The 25,384-nt window shown below is 35.4% G+C and overlaps 1 protein-coding gene across 4 annotated transcripts in view; it reads left to right on the top strand.

Moving 5' to 3' along the window:
- Nucleotides 1-25,384, top strand: part of LOC108967555 (furin-like protease 2) — a 381,841-nt gene that overhangs the window by 341,275 nt on the left and 15,182 nt on the right. For all 4 annotated transcript variants that reach the window (XM_018931052.1, XM_018931054.1, XM_018931051.1 and 1 more), the window contains 5 exons: nucleotides 9,922-10,196; nucleotides 18,796-19,072; nucleotides 19,980-20,179; nucleotides 20,370-20,648; nucleotides 20,805-21,046. In XM_018931052.1, the coding sequence (XP_018786597.1) occupies nucleotides 9,922-10,196; nucleotides 18,796-19,072; nucleotides 19,980-20,179; nucleotides 20,370-20,648; nucleotides 20,805-21,046 (1,273 nt within the window). The remainder of the gene's footprint in view (nucleotides 1-9,921; nucleotides 10,197-18,795; nucleotides 19,073-19,979; nucleotides 20,180-20,369; nucleotides 20,649-20,804; nucleotides 21,047-25,384) is intronic.

Here is a 25,384-nt window from a genome sequence, read left to right as displayed (position 1 = left end):
AGACATACATACATATATACCACTCAATCACCAAAGAATGAATTCAAGTGATAAAGTTAGATTATCTTGTTAAAAGCAAATTGGAAAATTGAAAAAAAAAGAAAGTCAGGTGTGAAAAATGTGCGAAATAAACATGTTGGGGGCCTAAACGTGTGCTAAACATTTTGTTTGCTCTTGAATACGCTCTGCAAAGGAGTATTTATACAAGTGATTCATATATTCTGCGTTACTCATACGACATGGCGTACTGTATAATACAGTATATTGGCTATACAATTATAACAGTGATTAACTTTTAAACGAAAGATTTTATGAAACAAATCATTAGAATCTCTTTTGTAGAGCGGAAAATTTTGTATTCGAATATCACCTTTTCAAAGTTGTTTTGGAGATAAAATAAATATATTTCAGAAGATAAAAACTCCCAGGCAAAAAAACGTAAGACTATTTAAGTAGAATAACTCGATGCCTTTTACTTTGTTTTGTAAATATTTAAGATGTAATATTTTTCAAAGGAAATAAACTCTTCTAGAAATTAATCTGTGCCGATAATAATCTATTCTATATTTACCTATATACATATACTTTATAAGATCTTTGAAGTTTGCTTCACGGTGTTTGTATGGTACATTGGTATAGGCGACTAGTTTTCTGTTTACCCATTTGACCGGTCAGGATGACAGGACGAGTTGAACCCGCGATGAATGTCTATCAATTAGTACGTGCAAGCTGTAACTTGAGAAAAAATTCAGATATCTTGATGAAACTTGGCAAACTATTTGACGAAGGGTGTGGTATCGCTCACTTTTCAGTAAAATGGCATATCTCGAGACCCGGCCGACTAATTTCCTACCAAATTGGGTACGTGATATGCACCTGAAATTCTTATGTTTTAATGTGAAAATGACCAATGCACGCCTACTTCACATATAACACAATTTTTAATTCCACTTGAAATTTTAATTTTCTAGTATACAAATCAAAAATGAATTACTATATCTGGATTAAACTTTGCGCGAATATTGCTTAGAGGTGTGCCACCTAATGAGCAAAAATTGTGCAAGTCCAACCAAAACTGTTCAAGCGTATGGGTACTGAATAAGTTAACCCCAGTACCTATAGTTGATTGTTTTGCCAAAAATGTTTGTAATATATATATATGTTTGTAATATACTATAGATATAGTATATATATGTATATGTATGAGATGTATAATTGAAATTCAGAGACAACTCTTGTTTGACAATGAAATGACTGTGTGTCGAAACTGGTTTGGATTGGGTCAATACATCGCTTAGCTCCCATATACCTAACACAACAATTTTTGAACTTTTGCGTAACTTTATACCGTCTGCAGCGCCGCAGATTTGCGCTTAGAATGAATAAAATTCGATGAAAAATGCCCTTAGACCCCATATAACTAACAAGCCTAATGAAGGTACCTCCCGGCTCTAAAACGTTGTAAATTATATATATAATATTATATAAATGTTATTTGCTTTTTTTTTACAAATTTAGTATTTTTTTGTTACAACAAATTATGGATTTTTTTTTTTTTGTTTTTTGATCTCTTTGTAAATATTATACGTAAATTTTCTTAGTCGTCATTTGGATTTAAATCTGAAACAAATTTACGAAAATTCAGCTGAAAAATTATAAAAATAAAAGTTAAAGTCGTACTTTACAACTAATCTGACACTTGTATAAAAGCTTCGAATAAATAATTATTTTCTTGACAGACTGGTGCCGGCAGGCGCCTACAGAATGAGTCTGACATATCAAGAACACTGCAGGAAATGTCAAGAGAAAAATAATAGAGTATACCTCGTGCACTTTTAAGTTCAAAAATAATTTTTCAAGCATTGTGAAGGCAATGTAGCAATTATTTGCGGTCCGCTTGGTATGAGACAATAGAAGAGGTGTCATTAGCGAGGGCACAGCGTCTGTTGAAATCCATGTCAAGCGCAGGCATCCTAAAGAATGTCAACTCTTCTGTTCGTGCTGGCGTTCCTACGATCGTGCGGTATAAGTATAATAAATGGAGCGCATCCTGATTTCAACTTGGCAACTCTCCTCGAAATAACTTCAGAATTGTTTTCTGCCGTCACAATAAAAACATGACTAATGTAGTTTGTAACCACACTCCATCTAGTATCGCAAAGCACCGAAACTGTTCTATACTGAGCTCACTAGTCTGCCGGGCTAGCCTATTCTAACCTAAATAATAATTGTTTGACTCCAAAAAATGTGGAATGCGTAAAAAATGTTTTACTACCAAAAAACTTTTTTTTTTTTTTATTATAAAAATTGATCTTATTATATTTTATTTTGAATTTACTATATCTTCAATACCATATTTTTGTTAAAACGATTTTAAAGCAGCAAGTTTGAAAAAATATTTTTTTGTTTAAACTCTAAAAAAAATTTATTTGTGAGAATTTTTTTAAATATAAATATCATTCTAAGACTTCTGCTTGCAATAATTTAGGTATTTGAAAAATATTGCGAAATTTTTTAATTTGCCACACACACATTCGCATTTCAAAGCATTTAATAATATGGCGTTGTAACGATTTTCAGTGACGCACAACAATTTCGTATTCAATAACTCATTGATTCTCGCCGCGACGGCAATTTAGATACCTAATAGCTGCGAAATAGTAAAAAAATATTATTTATTGCAAATATGCGCGCTACAACAACAGTATTTTAAATTAGCCACCAAAAGATGTTGAAAAAACGCAATTTTTCCCAACAGCAACAAAAACAACAAGTATAACAAGCGCATGTGTAGCAATAAAGCGATAAATCGCTTAATTGCCATGACAGATCCGCCCCCGCCCCCCCTTACATAAAGCAGAAATCGCCCATAGTTGCACATAAATATGAAAATAACTGTCAACTCGAATTTGCACGCGGTGCGCTTGCGACGTGTTGGCGTGCGGAAAAACCGAAACAAAAATTTCAAATGTAATTTGCGCGGCAGCTCAAAAGTGCCTTTGTGCATTTCACAATCAACCGTTATTTGCACTTTTTGCTCGCTGTATTATTTGCGTAATTTTTTTTTTGTTAGTAGTTTTGCATGCCACAAGAATCGAGTGCGCATTACAAAACAAAGGAAAGTATTAAATTTGAACTGTAATTTAGTGCGGCGTGGCAACAATGTACAGAAATGTGCGTATGTATGTGTAAGTAGTTATGGTTTTAAACCGCACAGTAAAGCTGTCGCAATTTTTATATTGAGCGGAAACCCTAAAATAAGAAAACACCGTTTGAGCGCTCTTCAATATAAGTATACTGTTTTTTTTCGCAGTTAAGGCTGTGTACATAGTGAGGCGCGTGCATGTAATTACTCTCGACCTCTGCTGCATGTATTTTTTGCAAACACAAATTACACTCGCTTTTTATCATTGACTTTTGGCAACTTAACTGCACCATGAGCTATTTTTGATAAAAAATTAAATTTTTTTTTTTTATCTCATAAAATATTTTGCCTTGTTTACGAGCTGCCGTATTTTTATTACCGAATAAAGTAAATTACACAAGCTGCAAATGACACTTAATTAAATATAATGCACAAAAATATACCGCTATGTGCGTTATATCGATCATATTTTCAATATTTTTCAAACACTTTTTTTTTTTTTTTTTTTGAAATTGATGGGGTTTAGATCGCACTGAGAAGATTTTTATTATATACTCTTAAGCGGTCACATGGGTTTCCTCGTGTAAAAAATAGCATTTTTTCAACAACGTTTTCTCATACAAAAAACGGAATGTTTTATTGAAATTTTTTATTGTTACAAACATCCACTAATAAGAAAGAAATTCTGAAATTTTTGGAAAAAAAATATTTAAACTCGCCATAGCGACGCCATTTTCGGTGACCCATCGGAAAAAAGTGCACCCGCGTTGGCTCCTTACAGAATCATCTAAGGTGAAAAAGTAGGTGTTTTAGTTAAACCTTTAACTTAGAACTTGGACGAAGGAAAACAACTGAAAACTGGATTTTTGGCAGAGATTTTTACACAAAAAAAAGAAAATTAATTCAAATAGTTGTATTCTTTGTCCAAGTCTTTAAGAATTGTATCTCAAGGATTTATGTGAAATGTCATGAAGATCGGTGGAGTAGTACCCAAGCAATCTTTCCCACCAAGTTCAAAAACACAGTTTCGAGAAAAACTCGTTTAAAGACGGCGCACTTAGCCTATCTTACCGCAAGCACTCTAGTTCTCAAGGCTGTATCTGCGAAACTATTACTCGGAACAACTTGAAAATGTAGGACAATGTTCTAAAGGTGTTATAATATTTAATAAAACAATAAATAAATTCTATTTTTTGAAACCTGTAAACCCATGTAACCCCTTATATTTGTCAATAAATAAATGAAATACTAATTTTGAAAGGGAAAGTCAAAAAAATGTTTAAAGTACTGGCAGTACACATTATTACCACCTTTTGGCCAGTTTGTGCCAATGAAAGTGAAACAAGCCAATCCGAAAACCTATTTTCGACTTCAGCATAGGAATTGAAGTGCTGCTGAGGCAATGCAGCAGTTCTATCGATGAAAACGAATAGTACTCGGAAGGCGCCAAGTCTGGTGAGTATGGAGAGTGGGGTAGCAGCTCCTAGCAAAGTAAAAAAAAAAAAAAAATACTTTGCCGCGTCTTTTGGCACATTCTGGTTGTTTTTCGATCAATACATGGTGATCATTAATTATCTGTAGTATTAACAGTTTTCGGGATTTAGAAACTCATGATATACCATACACTTCTGATACCACCAAACCCAGAGCATTGGCTTGTTACCGATTTTTAATTTTTGCTTTTGTATTCGATGTTGATGGTTGTCGCGAATTAAACCATGGCTTTCTTCGTTTAGGATTCTTTAAATAAATTCATTTTTCAATCGCCATTGACAATTCGATGCTAAGCTGATTTTCTTTCGTGTCTTTGAAGCAAAGTTTCCCAAGTGTTGTTTCGGTTTCTTTCACTCAATTAATATGGCACCCATTTTTCACACTTATGGATCATTCTCAAAGCTTTCAAATGGTCGGAAATTGTTTGTTGTAGAACATATGTATGCCAGATGTCATTTGTTTTGACTGAAAGTATCATCTTCATGCAATATTGCTTGCAGTTTGGCGTCTTCAAAGTTTTCTGGTGGTCTTCGACGCTCTTCATTTCTCACATCAAAATCATTTTCTCTGAACCATTGGAATGACCCTTTGCATGTTGCTTCCGATTGTGTATAATCACCAATGCCTGCGAAAAAAATTCATAAAATAAAAAGTACGTTTTTTAGGAACTAAAGCATCCTCACTGTTGCATTCGTATATTCCTGCAGAAAATCCATCGGCTTCCACAGTTCTTACTCTGTTCATGTTTTTCGGTGATTAATATACTAAATTTGTCAAATTCTATTAATGTAATGAGCATATTTAGGAAATTCATACTTCTCTTTGTATGCTCAGCTGCCGACATTGCGTTAATGTCCTTTTAAGTATTTAATTGAATATAAGGGTTCTAGTAACAAGAACGACGTGATGTTGAAATTAAATAAAACACAGAAATTCGGTCAAATTGTATACGCCAGAGAAAATAAACTAGAGGTCCAAAGATATTGTTGGTATTTTTGACTCATTTTAAATGAAATAAGATCCGGGGATAGCGCCACCAAATGTTCAAGTTTTGTGATACAAATAGCGAAAATTTTGTTTGTTGACGAATACATTAAACCAGAAAAGAGCTCCTTCTGAGAAGACCAGACTTGTGCTAAGAGCTTTTATTAACGTAGCCACCGGAGAATCTGAATTTCCGTAAAATTGTTGGGCTATCTCCAAGCGTTATATCAAAGTGTAAGTGGCATGATGAAATGACAGACCTTAGTGAACACACTGACAAAATTTGATAGACATCAGCAAACAAACACGACCACCAAGAGCTGTCCAGAGCATATCTACTAGTAGACGCTAGATTTAGCAAAGCTTGTAGTTCAATATATATTTGGCAACTGTTTTACTGGTGCTTCATTGCATCTAAGCAATTATAGTTTGATAGCTTTTTACTCTCGTCTTCTCACCCACTATAATTCTGTTTGCAAGTCTTGCGGCAATACGTGAATAGAAGAAAATTCTTTGATTAGGCATTATTAACTAATGTAGTTAGAAGTAAATAACAGCGTATATATTATTTCGGTAGTTTCTTTGAAAAAACAAAAATTTGGTCAAATTTTCTAAAATCTCCGTAGGTGTATAAAAAAAACTTTATATTTGTGCACAAGCTTAACAAAAACGAGCATATAAACATGCTTCGCTAATGAAACAGTGAAATAAAGTCAAAGTCTCTTAGAAAAGTCCACCTCCTAAGTATGCTGATCTGGTCCCCCACTCCTGTTTTTGTTTTTTTTTTACTTTCGTGCTGTCCACTTCAAGCGCAGTCATATATAAACACATACATGAAGGCGCATTGAAGTCACTCACTGCTAATGCCTACGGCTATAACCAGCCACATTTTTCACTACCTCTACGGTCCTATATTTTTCTGTTGCATTTTTAACTTATTTATCCGTCATGCATACTTCCGTATACTGGATATGTGTGTATGTATGCAACTGTAAACCCAGCATTTTCAGCTCCAGTACCTCAATATGACCACGCCACCGTTCAGTGAACGCTTATTGCCTCCGTACACGAATTGCATTCAACACAAATTGAATTGAATAAAAAGCATTCAATCTATTTCCAATTGAAAATTGAATATCAGATATCCAGCCGCTGCATCACAGGCATGTAGTTATGTACACATACACACAACTATATGTACATAGTCGAGTTCGTGTATAAATATTTTACATTTGCATTGTGCGGGTTTTAAGTGCATAAGATGCCCTGAAGGAAATTTTTCGGGAGATGAGAACTTTTATTTTTTTTTTTTTACATAAGACATTAGGGGTGTCATAACAATAACGAACAACTTGAAGGGTACAGAGGCATCACATTTTCAACCGGCTTTAGATATATATGCTGTACAAATTTGTACTAAAAGTGTGGCGTGAAACTAATTGTCTCTCAAATTACTGATGGAGCCACTCTTAAAAAAAAAATTAATAGTAATAAAATATTCTCATTGTTCTGCGTCTGATTTGTTTATGCTTTTATATAGTTACCAACATACATTTAGATAAAAATATAAGAGATTGGCATTTCATATTTTTAATTTTCTTTTCCTGCCTTGTTTTTCCAATATATATTTGCGTACATTGTTGCTGTTGTAATATGTGTTGCATTAGCAATTCCTTGTAAAAACTAAGTTTGTACATCTGTTGTAACATTTCCACTGCAACATATACAGCTGTACTACACATGCGACTATGAGTCATAAATCCATTGTTCGGAGTTTCAAATAAGTTCATACACACTTGCATACATGCGAGTAAATATGTATGTATATGCTAGCATCTGAAGGCGAAAAATAAAGCAGCGATAGATTTTAAATACAGATGAAACAAGTAAGGAAGGGCTAAGTTCGGGTGCAACCGAACATGTTATACTCTTGCAAATTGCAAGGAATCAAAGCCAGTAAGATACCTTCCGGATTGATAAAAAAAAACAAAAGTCATGCAGTATATGGGTGTTGGGGTACTATTAATCCGATTTTATCTACTTTGGCCAATATCGCATACTATTAACAACAGATATCGCTATAATTAATCTATCTTAGAAAAAATATAAATATTGACCGATATATATCTCAGGGAAGTAATTACCCGATTCAACCCATTTTTTATGCACAAGGTTATTATTGTCAAGTTCTCTCTGACTAAAAATTATACGTTCTATACATTAACTGGTCTGATTTGAATAATTACTGGTTATAAGGTGACATATTTTAAAGGAGTTATTAGTTCAAAATTTTATTTCATTATACTAACAAATTTTTGATTTATGCACTGGAAAGTGAAAGAATCGAGTATAATTTAAAACTGTGTTATATGGGAAGTAGTCGTGGTTGTAGTCCCCACTGTGATATATGATAATGAAAAGAATGCCACGTTCTACATTAATTTGAAATCGGTCTTTCGGGTACCGAGATATTTGGTTCCACCAAAAAGTGAGCAGTGCCACGCCCATTGTTCAATTTTTACATCGGCTCCCATATAGTCCTCTAATGTCATCTTCTTCTTCTTAATTGGCGTAAACACCGCTTATGCGATTATAGCCGAGTTAACAACAGCGCGCCAGTCGTTTCTTCTTTTCGCTACGTGGCGCCAGTTAGATATTCCAAGTGAAGCCAGGTCCTTCTCCACTTGGTCCTTCCAACGGAGTGGAGGTCTTCCTCTTTCTCTGCTTCCCTCGGCGGTTACTGCGTCGAATACTTTCAGAGTTGGAGTGTTTTCGTCCATTCGGACAACATGACCTAGCCAGCTGCCGTCTTTTAATTTGCTGAAAAATCAAATCAATTTCGTCGTATATCTCGTACAAATCATCGTTCCATCGATTTCGATATTCGCCGTGGCCAATAAAGGTCCATAAATCTTTTGCAGAACTTTTCTCTCGAAAACTCGCAACGTCAACTCATCTGTTGTTGAGATCGTCCAAGCCTCTGCATCATATAGCAGGGCGGGAATTATGAGTGACTTTGCTTCTCAATTGCCTACTCAGTCCGAAGTACCTGTTGGCAAGAGTTATCCTGGGTTGGATTGTTGGTGGTTTTTACGCTGGTTCCAAGATAGACGAAATTATCTACGACTTCAAAGTTATCACTGTCAACAGTGACGTGAGTGCCAAGTCGCGGGTGCGACGACTGTTTGCTTGATGACAGAAGATATTTCGTCCTGCCCTCGTTCACTGCCAGACCCATTTGTTGTGCTTCCTTGTCCAGTCTGGAGAAAGCAGAACTAACGACGCGGGTGTTGAGATCGATGATCTCAATATCATGTAATACTGTAATATATCATATTTTTATATATTTATTATCCACTTTTTATACTTGATACCCTTTCTTGCTATTGAGAAATAAGAAGAGTAAAAAGTACAATAAGTGTCCGATTTATTCCATCAAATTTGTATTGCTGTGCTCTAAGTGTGTCATTTTATATTATTTGAAAATAAAATTAAGAGATTTTGATATCAAGCTGCACATATTAGAAGAAGTATTAACCACATCGAACTCTATGTGAACCACAGAAACTCAAACTCACTACGAGCACAGAGATGTTATTATCAATATGAAGTCATAAAACGTCATGCTGTCATCGGCAAACGACAGCATTACCTTGTCTGCGGAATTTAAAAATATGCAAAATATTAAATTTCACACTTCGACAAGTGGTGCACCACTCTTCACCACTTCCAGAAAAATATAATGAAAATTCAGATTTTCTTATAAAATGTTACAACTCGCGCTGCAGTGAAATATTTGCTTACCTGCAGCTATTAAATATAGTCATACTCAACACTTTTACAAACAAATATATACATATATATGAATTTAAATAAAAAGAATATGTATTTGTGTGCAGGTATATATTTAAAAGGATAACGAAAGTTATTCCCCTTGGCGGCAGATTCTCGTCCACACACAACCTCTCATAAATATATATATCTGTATGTACAACTCAAGAAGTCAGCAAGCATTCGTATCAATCTTATGGGGTATATACATATATGTATTTATGTATTTATATATGGCTTGTTCTCGTTATACATATCTACGAAAAACCATTTATTATTTGCACTCTTACTCATTTGCATACAAAAATATTTTCCGGAATAAATTTTTGCATAAAAATCTCATAGAGTCTTCGATCTGCCGCTTGTAAATATATTCCTTTCACACACATACATACCTGTGTATAAGCCACTTATTACCTTAAGCTATAATTGTTGTTGTTGTTTTTCTTTTTACTCTTTCATTTCAGTTGCGCGTCGTGCCATTCATCTTGTGCCACTTGCAATGGTTCCGCCGAATCGCAATGCATCACGTGTCGTTCGGGTCGCTTTGCCTACGACGGCAAATGTTTAAACAATTGCCCGGACGGTTACTATGCGGACAAAAAACGTCAAGAATGCGTTGCGTGCCCCATCGGTTGTGCAACATGTAGCAGCAATGGATTTTGCTTGACGTGTCGCGAAAATTGGACGCGCAACAAGAAGGGCAAATGCATTGTCACCGGCAGTGAGAATTGCGATGAATGTAAGTACTATATACATACATACGAATGAAGAGAAATTTAAGAAAGTATACAAGGTATCAGGGTCCAGTTATATAAGTTATTAACTATTTTTTCTCAGAAATTTTATATGAGCTCACGTACATACATACAGAATTACTTTTTGATGTTCGGATATTATTTGTTTCGGATTATTCGTTGCAATTTACACTAAAATAAGTTGTATTTGAAATTAGGTTTGTACTTAAATGTAAAAAGAATAAGAAATTATATATATATAATACATGTACATGTATAGTATGGTAGTATGTATAGTATGGATTTCACATTAATTGATTTTCAATTCAAAAGTAGGTTAGGCCATTCTAGAGCACTAATTTCAGGCATGGCTTTGAATTTATCCTTATACTAAGGGAAAGGTATGGAATTTCTTTTTATCTCTCTCTTTGGGTATATAAAATAGAGGATATTAAAATTTTTATTCAAAATGGCCGCTGCTGAGCAAATTTTGGAAACCACCTTCCCTAAAGAGCCTCAATAGGCCAAGGTGATTCCCGGAATCGTAATTAATATGAAGATTTACGAAGATAAAGAAGTATAGCAAGCCATATTCTTAGAACCCAAAAAATTTAAATTAAGCTAAAAAAAATGTGTTGCACTATTCTCCACTGGCGTAACTAAAGCGAACACTACATTGAGATAGGCCGATACATATTGGAAACTAAAGGAAGCGTAATTATTTATTTTTTGTTTTTTTTTTTTTTTTGTCTTGTATTCGCTCTGTAGTACAGATCTTAATATAATATAATTTTTTTGATGTTTTCTTTTTCTCGAGTAAAAATTGCATTTATTCAAAAAAATTTTTTTTCTCATATAAAAAATGGAATATTTTAACTGATTTTTTATTGCAACAAACATACCATATTAATAAAGAAATTCTGAAATTTGTGCAAAAAAATATTTCAAACTCGGCCATTGCGATGCCTTTTCCGGTGAGCTCTTGAAAAAAAAGAAGAAGCACCCGCGTTGGCACGATAACTCTTTACAGGATCATCTAAAAGTGAAAAAATACGTGTTTCAGTTAAAACCATAATTTAGAACTTAGACGAAGAAACAAAGTTTGAAAATTGGCTTTCTTTCAGAAATTTTTACAAGAAAAATTGAAGAAAAAAAAATTGACAACTGACTTCAAAAAAAAGATCAATTTTTTTAAATCCGTAAACACATATTAGCTCTTAAGAAACACATCATTTATTTTACTAAAGTTTTTCACTATTTGTATTATGAGAAATACTTTCTAAATTAAAAAAAAAAAAACCAATGAGAAACGTTCCACCGTAGCCAAAGTAGCCTACACAAATGCATTGCAGCATATTCGCAATTTTTAAAGTTGCCTTGAATATAATTCTGTACCAAACTTCTTGAAAATATCTTGACAATTATAGCCAAGAATCAGTTTGTGCGGCAGACATATGCTATAAGAGTTCATGCTATATAATTTTTACGGAGATTGTGCCATAGCCTTAGATGATAATTCATACCGAATTTCATAATGATATCTCCTCAAATAACAAAGTTTTCTATACAAGCAGTTTATTCCGATCGCTTAGTTTATATGGCAGCTGTATGCAAAAGTTATCCAATATCGGTGATTTCCACAAGTGGGTTCTTGGAGAGAAAAGGACGTGTGCAAAATTTCAAATCAATAACTTAAAAACTACAGAGTGACTATTTTGTATATATACAGACGATATATAATTAAAAAAGCTACTGTACGAAATACAGCATTTCGGTTAAAAAAAAAATTAATGAGTGTTATCAGAAAAAATTAAAAACGATAAAAGCAGAAAATATTGGCTTGAAAGACAGGTTAGATATTTTTTTCTAGCATATCTGTCAGTTATATCAAGTTCTCATACTCCTCGTAAGCAAAGTAAAGTAAGACATTATCTAAGCTTAGAAAACGCAACTGAAGACCAATTTATTAATTATATTTAAATATTAAACCAAATACTAACTCCAAAGCAGGAAAAAATACACTAATATATTTAAACCCCTAAACTCTTGAGAATTCACTAACTAAAAAAATAAAAATTTTTTGAAAATTATTTATTTACGAACCTCACAAGAAGCGGGTGCATAAAATCCCAGCTCCAACTATATTACAGCACCCCCAGAGCTAGCAATTAAGATATTTTACGGGTATGTGCACCTCGTAATATTACAAATAATTATTCGTGCTCCTCACGAAAGAAATCACAAAAATCGCACACCTTTTCCACGCCATTAATAATGTGGCAAGCAGGGAAGATGTCACCGCAGAGCGCACGAAGCAACGAGATAACAGAAAGTGCAAATAAGAAACTTTAATACGAAATAAAAGAACAACACTTTTGCGCCATAACGGCAGAGCAAACAAGTCAATTTGTGTGAGGTTACGTATACGCCGCAACACACCACACAAATGCCTTTGCTTGGGTGCTGCGCTTGCACCCTTAACTGCATAACTGTTGATGACAACATTTGTGATGAGTTTCAGAACACCATTAAAGGTGTAGCAGCAGGAAGTGACAATGAAAAAGCATGCAAGGGTTGATACAAGCGCATGGCATGCAAGGAAGAGTTGCGCGATGAGCATAAATTTTTTTTTTTTTTCGTATATGTAGTTTGATGAAGTTATTTGCTTTCATGAATGTGAGAAAATAAATACAGAACTTCTTAAGGCAATTAAAAATAAAAACGAATCAAATTTATAATAAAAATGTTGTGTTCAAAAATGATTTCACGGCTGGTTAGTCGATTGATCTCTAAAAAATTTCATTTTATTTGCAACTGATCCTTCATGATTGCTTCAAAATACTGACATCTCTTCCATTATATAAAATATAAGGACGTATGCATTTCAGTGGCGAATTTTCCCGCCCGCATAATGCCAGTGACAGTTCCATTTGCATGCCAAAGGAGCCAAACATGTGAGGCAGACAAACAGACATCAGCGCAGACAGCCGGTTGGGCGGCTGCTGAGTAGGCCGCAGAGCTTTCAGCCTGAATATATGCGAGTGACCTACCGACCATACCCTAGCGATAATTTTTCCTTTTTGCTTGCTGCAATTGCGACAGCAGAATGGGCGGGCCATTTAATGGGCACGGCAGTGATATAAAACAGAATAAAAAGATCATTCGACAGACTAATTGTAATGTTCTTGCATTCGCAACACGTTGCATTGCTCCAGTCCAAGCTGCAGCCAACTTGGCTTGATGACACGTGCATCGACTGGCAGAAGGCAGCTGTCAAAAGCAGCAAAGTGACAGAGCAGCAACGCTGAGCATTGAATGCTCAGAAAATGTTGATGATTACAAAGACTGTTTGCAACGCATGCAACGTATACGTAGACTGTGTGGGGCATTCTTTTGTGATGGGGGTTGCGGAAAGTCAAATTTGAGTACCGAAAATAGATAAAATAAGTGTTCGGGTGTTTTTAATAATTTTGGAATGTTTATATTTTCTTCTGACTTCGTGGCAAAATTGTATTTTTACATACTACCATCTGATCAAGTTTGATTCGCAAATCGACAAAAATATGAAAAAACTCCAGTATTTTAGAACAACAATTATTGTCTTTAAGATTCAGGCTCCTGAGCTAATAAAACGTCTGTTCCGATGTTCAATACACACGTGATAAGCATCGGTTGCATCGGCTCAGTGCCTTCTAAGAATTTTCTATTTTTCGGTGGACCAATCCGAGTCAATTTTGATCATCAGTAAATTTCAATAAAATTTAATTAGATTTCTTCGACTCCTTGTTATATTAAAAAAAAACACGAGTCAAAAGTTTTTAAAATGAAAAGCTATTAATTTGATACATAAAAAAATTAACAGAGTTGCTAGATAACTCAATTTGCGAATAATGTTGATCAATACAAAAAAAATCTTGAAGTTGCCTCCTGATTAACTTTAAATTTATTCGAAAATTTAATATTTCAATATTTTTTTAAAAATATCGATAATTATTTTTTTAATACTGCGAGGATGTCGGTTACTTAAAAACAGAATTTCCACATACTTAGCTTAGAAAAAAAAAAAAGAAAACATCATAAGTTCGTTAATAGAAATTACTTAAACATTTTTAAAAACCGTGGCAACTCTATTAATTAACTCAATAAAAAAATTAGAGTTGCCAGCTGACCATTACAAATCTAATCGAAAATTCTATACTTTTTTGAAAATATGGATAATATTTTGTTGAATACTTCCAGAATGTTGGTTACTTAGAAACAGGGTTGCCATATATGTATATACGTACATATATATTTTTTTTAAGAAAAAACATTTAAGCCGTTCTTGTTTTAAAATGAAGAAAAAACATGAGAATGAAAGGTTATTAATTTAAAACATAAAAAAATTAACATTGTTGCCAGATATATTAATTTACAAAATATAAAATAAATATTGCCGTTGAATAAAATTTCGGACTGCATATTAACAATAAGTGTGCGCGTTGGTCAATATAAAATTTTTTTTTGGAGTTGCCACCTAACCAAATACAAATTTGAAGTTTAATTTTTTAATATTTTCTTCAAAATATTAAAAAAAAAAATTGAATACAATTTATTTTCAAGTAAAAAAAGAAACATGAATCATAAAATTTTTTTTTACTGTGTTGCCGCTTCATTAGTTAGTTACTTTTGGAGTTGCCACCTAACCAAATACAAATTTTAAGTTTAAATTTTTAATATTCTCTTCAAAATATTAAAAAAAAATTTTGAATACAATTTATTATCAAATAAAAAAGAAACATGAATCATACATTTTTTTTTCTGTGTTGCCACTTAATTTAAAACGGAATTTTTGAAACATGTAATATCAAAATTAACTATATAATGTGAACACATTTTTTTTTTAATTATAAAAAACCATAAAATTTTATTTGAAACAGTTATTTTCAAAAGAAAAATTGACGCAATCTCGTCAAAAATTTAAATATTAAGGAGTATATTCCTTTCGAAATCTCTGTGAACTTCGTATAATTTCGATAATATTTAAATCATTTTAAATTTCTTAAGCCCAAAGGCATATTGAATGCGAACCGTGTAAAAAAGGAATGTGTCACTCATGTAAAGAACCCATTAAAACGCCGTTGCAACATAAAAAACGGGGCAATTACCGTTTTCCCGACAACAATTTGCATCTGTGACCAACTTCTTTGCACTGCATACAGAACGAAATTAATAGCACGTTAAATTTGCGCAGAGTCGTCTGATTTAAATGAGTTTCGTATGCAGATTCGCACAGCGCATACACACACACACACACCCATGTATGTGGAGGTAAGCGTTGCGTGTGGGCGGCCGTAAGATGGGCCATTGCTTCGTACAGGCCGTTGTGGCAATTCGCCTTTATGATTGCCATAAAATTGCGTGCACAGCAACAACAATGGGCACACTTTAAGCAGGCGGTCACTGCCTTGCCTTGTTGCCATACATTTACATTGCGCCCATTCATTCTTGTTGCACTGCCAATCCATTTCATTCGTCAAATTACATTTTCCCATTCTCATTTGCAATTATGCTTGACCATTTCACCATTACATTTGTGTGATCAGATTTTTTTTCTTTTCTTTCTGCTCTTCAGCTGTGATTTTGAGCATGTTTACTGGCGGGCGTGTGTGTGTGTGCGTGTGTAAGCGTGCAAACAAATACTTCTTGCTGTTTATAAGTTCGTTTGCTGTTTCATTTTCCAACACGTCAACTCATTTTACCTGCCATAATTATAATTTCATCTCATTTTCTCGGGATATTACTTACATGCGCCATTTATGTTGCCACAGAAGCAGTGATTGCTTTTACGTTCCAACAGTTTAATTTGAAATTTTAAAGGTGTTGATTTTTGATATAGTGGCGTTATTAAACATAATTTTTTACAACAAAATTTATTAAATTTTGACAGAGTATTTTCTTCGAAAATTCTGTTTTAGTTCAATTTTATGATTTGATTGCGTCGACAATTCTTGCTGAAGAGTAATCAAAATTCCGCAAACAGTTTTCAGAGTTATACAAAGGAAGGGCTAAGTTCGGGTGTCACCGAACATTTTATACTCTCGCATGACAAGTTTCATCAAGATATGCCAATTTTGACTCAAGTTACTGCTTGCACGGACGGATAGACAGACATCCGGATTTCAACTCTACTCGTCACCCTGATCCCTTTGGTATATGTAACCATATATCTGACGATATATACCGTTATTAGCAACTTTATTGCGAGAGTCTAAAAACGATGCCCTCTGAATTACATGAAAATATCTGTTAGGTATAGGTATATATCTTAGGTTAGGTTAGGCTCTGAGTTCATCGTGTTCGATATCAGGGACCTTGAAAAGTTATAGTCCAATCACAACAATTTCACAAGGGATACCTTAGCTCAAATACCGTATTTCTGTAAAGTTTTATTCCGCTATCATAATTTTTTCCTAATGTATATATTATACAGAGAACGCATCAGGTGGAATTCAAAATAGCGTTATATTGGAAGAAGGCGTGATTGTGAACCGATTTCACCCATATTTCGTATATGTCATCAGGGTGTTAAGAAAATAGTAAATACCGAATTTAATTGAAATCGGTCGAGTAGTTCCTGAGATATGGTTTTTGGTCCATAAGTGGGCGACGCCACGCCCATTTTAAATTTAAAAAAAGCTTAGGTGCATCCTCCTTCTGCCATTTCTTCCGTAAAATTTAGTGTTTCTAACTTTTTTTGTTAGTCAGTTAACGCAGTTTTAGTGATTTGCAACATAAGCTTTGTATGGGAGGTGGGCGTGGTTATTATCCGATTTCTTCCATTTTTGAACTGTATATGGAAATGCCTGAAGGAAACGAATCTATAGAGTGTGTTTGACATAGCTGTAGTAGTTTCCGAGATATGTGCAAAAAACTTAGTAAGGGGCGGGGCCACGCCTTTGTGCCAAATTTCGCTTTAATATTCTTATTTATGACTTAGTTATGACACTTTATAGGTTCTCGGTTTTCGCCAGTTTGTGGGCGCGGCAGCGGGCCGATTTTTAATTTTTCTGCCCTTTTGACATTTCTCTTCAGTAAGGTTTCTCATTTTATAATAGAAAGATATGTATCGTAATCAGTATTTCAACATTAAACATATAGCTGAGCAGGGCCATCATAAGTCGGTAACTGAAAATAGACGGAAGCCATTACCAATTTTTTATGACAAAAATACGAAACATATATTTCAAATATGCGAAAGTTAGAATTAAATTTTGGCCTAAAAGAACACTGGTTCTTGTAATTCGAAAATTGGTTATTTAATTTTCCAATATTAGTGAAAATATAGGTCAGTAACTCATAAGCGACAAAATTAATTTGAATAGCAAAAGTAGAAGTGAATGAAAAATTTATCCACGAAATAGCACAACCATGGAAATAATACGAGGAATCTCACCAAAAGTGGTTGGAATACCCCGGCTATTCTTCAGTCGATTTGCATAAGGCTAAAGAATATTTTGTGAAACTAAAATAAGCCACCTCAGACGAAAAGAAGCGAACCAGTTTGATTTATTGAAACAAAAATTTCTAAAACACATTCTAGATATAGTCCGAATAATGACGTAAGCAGTTGTCCAGTAACATAAAAGTCCCAAAACTGTTTTTAGCAGGTAGATCTGAGTATATAACATTAACATACTTAGAGGGATAGATAAATTTTGTGGACCATGCATAGGATATATTAATGTCGGAGATTATATAAAGTACATAAAGCTATAATATTAGCGTGATGAGTTAGTCGATTTAACCAGGTATGTTTGTCTGTCTTTTTGTTTTTTCGCAAAATTGCCAACTAGTGCCGCAGTTTAGCGATATTGATTTGAAATTGATCTGAAAATGCGCACGTTGTTTTCTCCCGAAGAAGCTGCTGATCAAACGGAACCATAGATAACTATCGAAATCAAGATCTTATATTTAAATTTTATTTTTATGAGATTTCTAAACTATTTGTCATACATTTTTATCCAAGGCAACATTATAATCTTCGAAAGCTAAAGCTGACAGATCAAAATCAAACCAAATTGCTATATAATATATTTTTTTCTTTCTTCAGTGACCATAGTTTCATTTGATTACTGCTTTATCAAATAAAGTGGCTAGAAAGACTCTGCAAAATGCTTTCAGTTTGATGTAAATTATTTGTAGGTTATGCTTTTAGAATTAGCTAGTATAAATGCACCTGTGGTGGATATTATAGCTCCGGTGCATCCGAAGTTAATGTTTACTCTTGTAAAGCTATAGAGTTGTTAGAAAAACTTTTCAGCCATATACAAATGTTATTTGGAACTTCGTTGACGTTAAGATGATTTTGAGAATATCTTTTGTAGCTTCAACACCTTTTCAGCTGAATAAATAGCATTAATTATAATATACTTCGAAACTATTATTTTACCAATTTGCCTGTTCAATTAATTATATTAACAGATCAATATGACAATATCATTTACATATATACATATATTGTATTTCAATATTTCTTTAAAAAAAAACATCTTTTTAAATATAAACAACATCAACTAACTTAATAATTTTGCTTCTTCTCCTCATTCTCTTTACAACGCACAGCCGAGTACTACGACAACAACCACTGTCATCCCTGTCACTCCACGTGCGAAACCTGCGATGGACCCACCGAAACGAATTGCCTCTCGTGTCCGCAAAGTCTACTGCTCCAATCGAGTCGTTGCGTCAGCAGCTGTGACGACGGCTTCTACATGGAGGCGGGCGTGTGCGCCAAGTGCTTGCACACCTGCACACAGTGCGTGTCGCGCATGAACTGCACCGCCTGCGCCAAGGGATTGCAGCTGCAGAGCGGCGAGTGTCGCACAACCTGTGCTGATGGGTAATTAATGGGATTTGTCGGAGCGCTCATTAAAGGGCGCTCCACATTGTAGCTGCTGTGGCGGAGGGTTAGTGCGGCTTGGTAGGTAGGCGGTTGTAGGAAATGAGTGGGAAAGCAATTTTCCGCTTGACTTTGATATTATAAAGGCGCCGAAGTTTGTTGCGATTATTGCTTTTCGTCGATGGCGCTGACAAGCTTTGAGATTGCTTGTGCGCCGCGTTTGTCTCATCCAAACGGTGTTTAACAATTTATAGTAACTTCGGAAGTGCGACGTTAAAACTTTATGTTTTCCAGCAACGCAAGTTGTTGAATTGTTAATGTGTTTTTTCCTTGCTTTTTTCACATTTATTTCATAACTGTTTTTATTTGCCGTGAGAAGTGGCAATACGGCGGAAGCGCTGCTGATTAACGATTCCGTGCACTTTTTGAACTGTTCAAATATTTAAAAGCATCAACAATACAACAAGCTGAGAAACTCAAATTTGGAACAACAACAASAAAAATAGTGTATAATAATAAAAACATAACGATTGCGTCACCATTAAAAGTTTGCAAGTTGCAGCGCCGCTATGTCAAAGTGCTAACAAGCAGCTGCAGCAACAACAATAACAAGACAACGCTAACTACCTAGAAAACATAACGGTAGAGTGTAAAGAAAACTTAACGACAACTTTTGCACATTTCCCAACTTCTTACTCATTTCGCTGCTCACCTGCCGAACTTCGCTGCCGCCGCCTGCTGCCTTCAAGCACTTCCCGCGCAGCGCAAACTAAAAAATATTGCAATTTAAGATTTTCAGCCAATACTTGTGCTAAAAGTTATATAAATTTATTTTTTCTCTCTTCCCCACCACACTCACATACACTACACGCTCTTCCTGCACTCACATACACACACACACACACAGCTACTACAGCGATCGTGGCACCTGCGCCAAGTGTTACCTCAGCTGTCACACCTGCAGCGGACCGCGACGCGACCAATGCGTTCAGTGTCCGTTAGGTTGGCAGCTGGCCGGCGGCGAGTGTCACCCGGAGTGTCCGGAGGGTTTCTACAAATCCGAGTTTGGCTGTCAGAAGTGTCATCATTATTGCAAAACTTGCAACGGTAAGTACGCGATTGCCCATTGGCAATTGTTGCAAAGCTGCTTAGCACCAGCTTGTCGCACGTGCCGCGCGCTGAGTGAATTGATTTGTTGAATTTCAATTTTTTATGCCGCCGCTGCACACATTACTTAATCTTTTTTTGCATTCATTTCTTCTCTTTTGCACACTTTTCATAACTGTATGCCACTCAGGCGCCGGCCCACTCGCCTGCACTTCCTGCCCGCTGCATTTCATGCTCGACGGCGGCCTGTGCATGGAGTGCCTGGGGTCGCAGTATTACGACTCGCCCACGCAAACGTGCAAAACCTGCCATGACTCGTGCCGTTCCTGCTCCGGCCCCGGCCAGTATTCGTGCAAAACGTGCGCTTTCCCATTGCATTTGGACCGTTTGAATAATCAATGTGTGCCGTGTTGTCCCACCGATGCGGCACCGGAGGATCAGTCATGCTGTCATTGTGATAAGGATACCGGTAAGTCCATGCAACAACAAATACTCACTTGCAAAGCGTGCATTGTATCGTGTGTGTGATCGCATATGATACAAACATGCACTGTTATGAGTTCATTAATGCATAATGGCAGCAGCTCAGTCGTGTGTTTCTCATCGCAATTGTTTGATTTTGCAGGCGGCTGCATCAATGCCTCGCCGGCGGGCAAGCGTCGCATCGCCGCCGCTGCTGAGCAACAACAGTTCGGCAGCGCTTACAGTGGTGGTCTGTATGGTGGCTTTTTGGATGAGGATGCGTCCGGTAATGTAGGCAGTTTCTTTTCGCGTATGAGCTCACCGCTGACTGCAATTACGGCTGTTGCTGTGGCCGTCTGTCTGACGATTGTTACCATTGTTGTGGTCGTTTTTGCTGTGCTACAGGTAAGTGCGGATTTCATTGGCAACTGTGGGTTATCTAATGCTGCAGTGGGACTAATTAATGTTAGACTTATTTGTTTTATTCAATTAGTAGTTTAATGTATAATATAGTGTTTATTTAATGTGCCTCGATGTCAGCTCTGCACTCATATTCCCGGAACTTATTAGGAAAACCAAGTATTCATGTAGAAGTACAAAGGTTCAAGCGAATGTATGCTTGTAGCTACAGAAACAATTAATAAGAAAGATAGAATTCACCAACTGCAATCGGTTTAATATTATCTTTATTCCGCTTTTATTACACTACTCAACAAATATGAATGAAAAATTTGTGACTGATGTGCTAAGAGGTCGGTTAGGTGATTTACTGTTATGAGTTTGAGTTTAAAAATTGTCCATCACTTATAGCTATTAGTATATAGTGGTAATTTGACTCCGACACCTCTCGACTGCAAGGCAAAAAATCCTACGTATTAGAAGATTTTTTCTAATATTTGCAATCCAAAATTAGCAAAAAGCAGATGTTTGTCGTAAAATCTATGTTGGCTAGTGTTATTAGCCTCTGTTTTTGTTGTACCGGCAGAATTCTGCCGAGTTGTCAGTCCCTGGCCGAAAATCCAGGTCTGTTCCGTTTACGTAGACTCGACTGTTATGGGTCTTATTATTCTCTCATCGTTAGTATTTATGTTTCCTTTTATATTTCAGTATAGAAAACAAAAAAATTTCAACCATCAAAAAGGCTTTATTATTTTTCAAAATATTCTCCATTAAGATCTGTATACTTTTGCATGCCTTTGAACCAATTGGCGTAGCAATTTTGCCACTCTGTTTGAGGTATCTCCAAAACATTTGTTCTGAATGCATCAACCGCCTCCTCAGGTGTAGAAAAACGTTGAACTTTCGGTTAATTTTTTTTTGTACGGGGATAAAAAGAAGTCAATCGGTGCCAAGTCAGAATCACACGATGGATGGTTCATCAAATCGATGTTTCAAGTGCGCAAAAAGGCAATTATTTCAGTCGATATTTAAGAGCGCGCATTATCGTGTTGAAGAGTGATTCGTTTTCAGCGTTTGCGTTTCCTAATTTCTTAAAAGACAACTGGCAAACGAATGGTTGTGTACCACTCAATTTACTGTTCTGTATTTTTCTAGTGGTATGGTTGCGACAAGTCCAGTCATTCTAAAAAAAAAAGCAGGCAACCATTTGCAGGAAAATATTTCGTCCACAAACAACTTTTCTTGGATTCGGCCCATCTTGAAACACGATCATCCATCACAATTTCATGCTATCGTATTTTGTTAACACTTCTCTCGATCAATAGGCATGAGCCTTTTGACAAATTGTGTGAGATCCAACATGAACAATTTTTTTTACAGTCAAAAGTTAATGCAATGTTGTTTGTACAAGTATGCTACTTCCACGAATGCTCATAGTGGTCGCAATCTCACGATAGATCACATGACGATCTTGCAAAATCAGTTAGAGCACAGCAACAATAGTTTTCGGAATAACAACTGATTTGGAACGACTTTCAAGAAATTCGTCTTGGAGTGATGTAAGGCCTTGACTGATTCACCATGCCTTCAATAAACACTGCTGCTTTTTCACCCAAAACTAAACTAAGTTCATCGTTGTTTTGTTGCTGAGTTAACCCACGTCGAAAGTTATAAAACATAATCGCACGAAAACGTTCACGTTTTAATGCCATTTTTTGGCTGAGAGGAATATTTCAAGTTACCGTTAACAACCTAAGTATTGGTCGTATGCTAAAAAGTTCTAAGTATGCATAGTACCAAAAATCTCAAAATTTACGATTAAGTTCTGAGTTTGCAGGTTGCAACATTAGGATTGCCAAATCTCGAAATCTGAAGGCAACCTATGTAAAAACTCAAAAATTATAATAAATCACATACGACTAATGAATAGTTTAATGAAATTCGGAAAACTTTTACATCAAGTAGCAGTCTTGTCTGCAGTTGTAGTATCTGTTCGCTCTCAAAAAGGCCGAGCTGCTTCTACTTTTCTGAATATTTATGTAATATTTTGGGCATCGTATTCAAAGGATAGAGGATTCCTTCTAAATATTTTTTTTTTTCACATAGTTACTGATTAGAAGACCTTGGAATATAAGATTCTTCTTCTCTTTCACACTCTTTCTCTGTCTAATACTTACCTTTTCACACCAAACTAAGTCTTGCAAATATTTATGAAAATGTATCGAAAAGAGCAACTCCCGTATAACTTTCAACATGGCTTCGGAAAACGGTTTACAGTCGCAATATCGATACATGAGTGTTGATCTAACGAATTTTCGCCTCGAATTTTTAGAAGATATTTTTATTTTTGAGAAATATTACGTACGGTGCAATTATCTCAGGAAGTAAGATATATTCGGTTGTCAAAAAAGTCTTGCGGTATTTTTATTTTTTTTATAACGGTTTGATGACTCATGCCCAGCTCTTGACCGATGCTACGGCTGCTACTATGAATTATATTTCATTGAATTTCAACTAAATAAAAAAGCATTACTGATTTCAAAATATTCAGTACTTCAAAGTTTTTAAAAAAATCTCGAAAATCTAACCAAAATCCCTGATTTCCATTACTTTGTAATTTTACGCTTCAAGAGCAATTTTTTCAGCTTACTAAGCCCTCAAACCACTGAAATTACTGACTGAAATTCTGACTGAAATTCGAAAGTCATTTAGTATTTTATATTTCAATTCACTAAAACATATTTATTTACGAAATGCATATTTTTAGTATTCATTTATTTATGCAAATTCTTTCAAATACTAACGATTGCCAACGATTGTTGGTGTAGCAGCGAGACCGGCGCAGAAATTAATATGCGAAAATATATTCAATTTTCAACAGCTGCTCTAATCTGCGAACGTTTTCATTTCCTTACCGGCGGAACTGTGCAAATGTCCGTGGTGATGTGAATGAATATAAGTGACTGTGTGTGAGTTTATGTGAAAATGTGGGCATGAATGTAAGTGACTGTTTGCGGCTGGGTGTGTCTGGGTCACTGTATGTGTTTATATAATATATATGTGCCGCTAAGCTTTTTTGTACTTGTATTTTTGAATAAACTCATAAATGAATGAGAATAAAATATGCGATTTAGATGATGGAAAAAATGACAGGTTAAAAATAATAGATGTTTAATCGGTGAATTAAGACGAGGGTGAACAAATATTTAGATACATTTTTCAATATTAAAATAATAGTCTAAGTTAGTGATAATAATTTAAGCGAATGTATTGGCAAAATTGGAGTTTCTACTAGCTCGAAATCGAAATCGTTTATAGTTATTTTAGAAAACCAGTACAGTGTACAATTTAAAACGCTTCATACTGAAACAATGCCATAAAATTTGCTTTAATTTTAACGCAAACGTCAATAATTAGTGAATAAAGTATTCATTTGGAATCCAGAAAACACCTTAGAATAACCAAGAAAAGCACTGTTCTATTCACCTTTTAGCCAAAATTTTCGTTAGCTCATACTTTTTCTGCTTGAAGATACATGCAAAAGAGAACCATCTTTACTGATTTCATCGCAATGTCCTTTTGACTCAGAATAAATAGTTCACGTCTTCAACACAGTTCGCCTTTCAACTGTTGAAAGATTTGTAGCTTATAATGTCCGATAAGGAGTCACTGAGCCTCAAGCAGCTCACGGCTTTTGATCTTAGAGCAAGTATCTTCTGGATAGCGAAAGAGTATCCGTTTGAAGTCGAGCTAAAGTGAGAAGGCGAATAATCTCTTCCACAGGGTTGTAGGCTGGGTTTGGAACCCGCCACGTAAAAATGAAAAAAAAAAACAAGCCTCGGATGGGAGACCCACTTTTTATGACGATCATGGTAAACGACTTAAAGATTACGATTTAAAGCATGTACCTGGAATATGCGGCACCTTAATTGGGAAGGTGCCGCTGTAGAGCTGATTGACGTCCTGGTTAGAATTATGAAGGCTGACATTACCACCGTCCAAGAAATGCGCTGGTCACGGCAAGGAATTAGGCGACTACGTTCTTGTGGCATTTACTACAGTTGCCATATAAAAGAGTGCAAATTCTGTGTGGAATTCGTGATAGGTGAGAGCCTGACATTTACCGCGTTGCAAGAATGTCTAGTCACAATCCGCAGCAAAGCGAAGTTTTTCAACATTTCGTTGATTAGCGTCAACACCCCGACGAAAGAGAAGGACGATGTGACCAAAGATGCCTTGGGGGGTTGGCGACTTTAACGCCAAGGTGGGCAATGAAGGTATTTTCGGCTCTACGGTCGATAAATTCAGCCTCCATGATGAAACATCCCAAAATGGGTTGAAGCT

Source organism: Bactrocera latifrons, unplaced genomic scaffold, assembly GCF_001853355.1.
Source record: "Bactrocera latifrons isolate USDA-ARS-PBARC rearing strain unplaced genomic scaffold, ASM185335v1 scaffold_19, whole genome shotgun sequence".
Classification (NCBI taxonomy): Eukaryota; Metazoa; Arthropoda; class Insecta; order Diptera; family Tephritidae; genus Bactrocera; species Bactrocera latifrons.
Note: the sequence above shows the minus strand (reverse complement) of the source record. Positions and strands in the feature narration are given on the sequence as shown.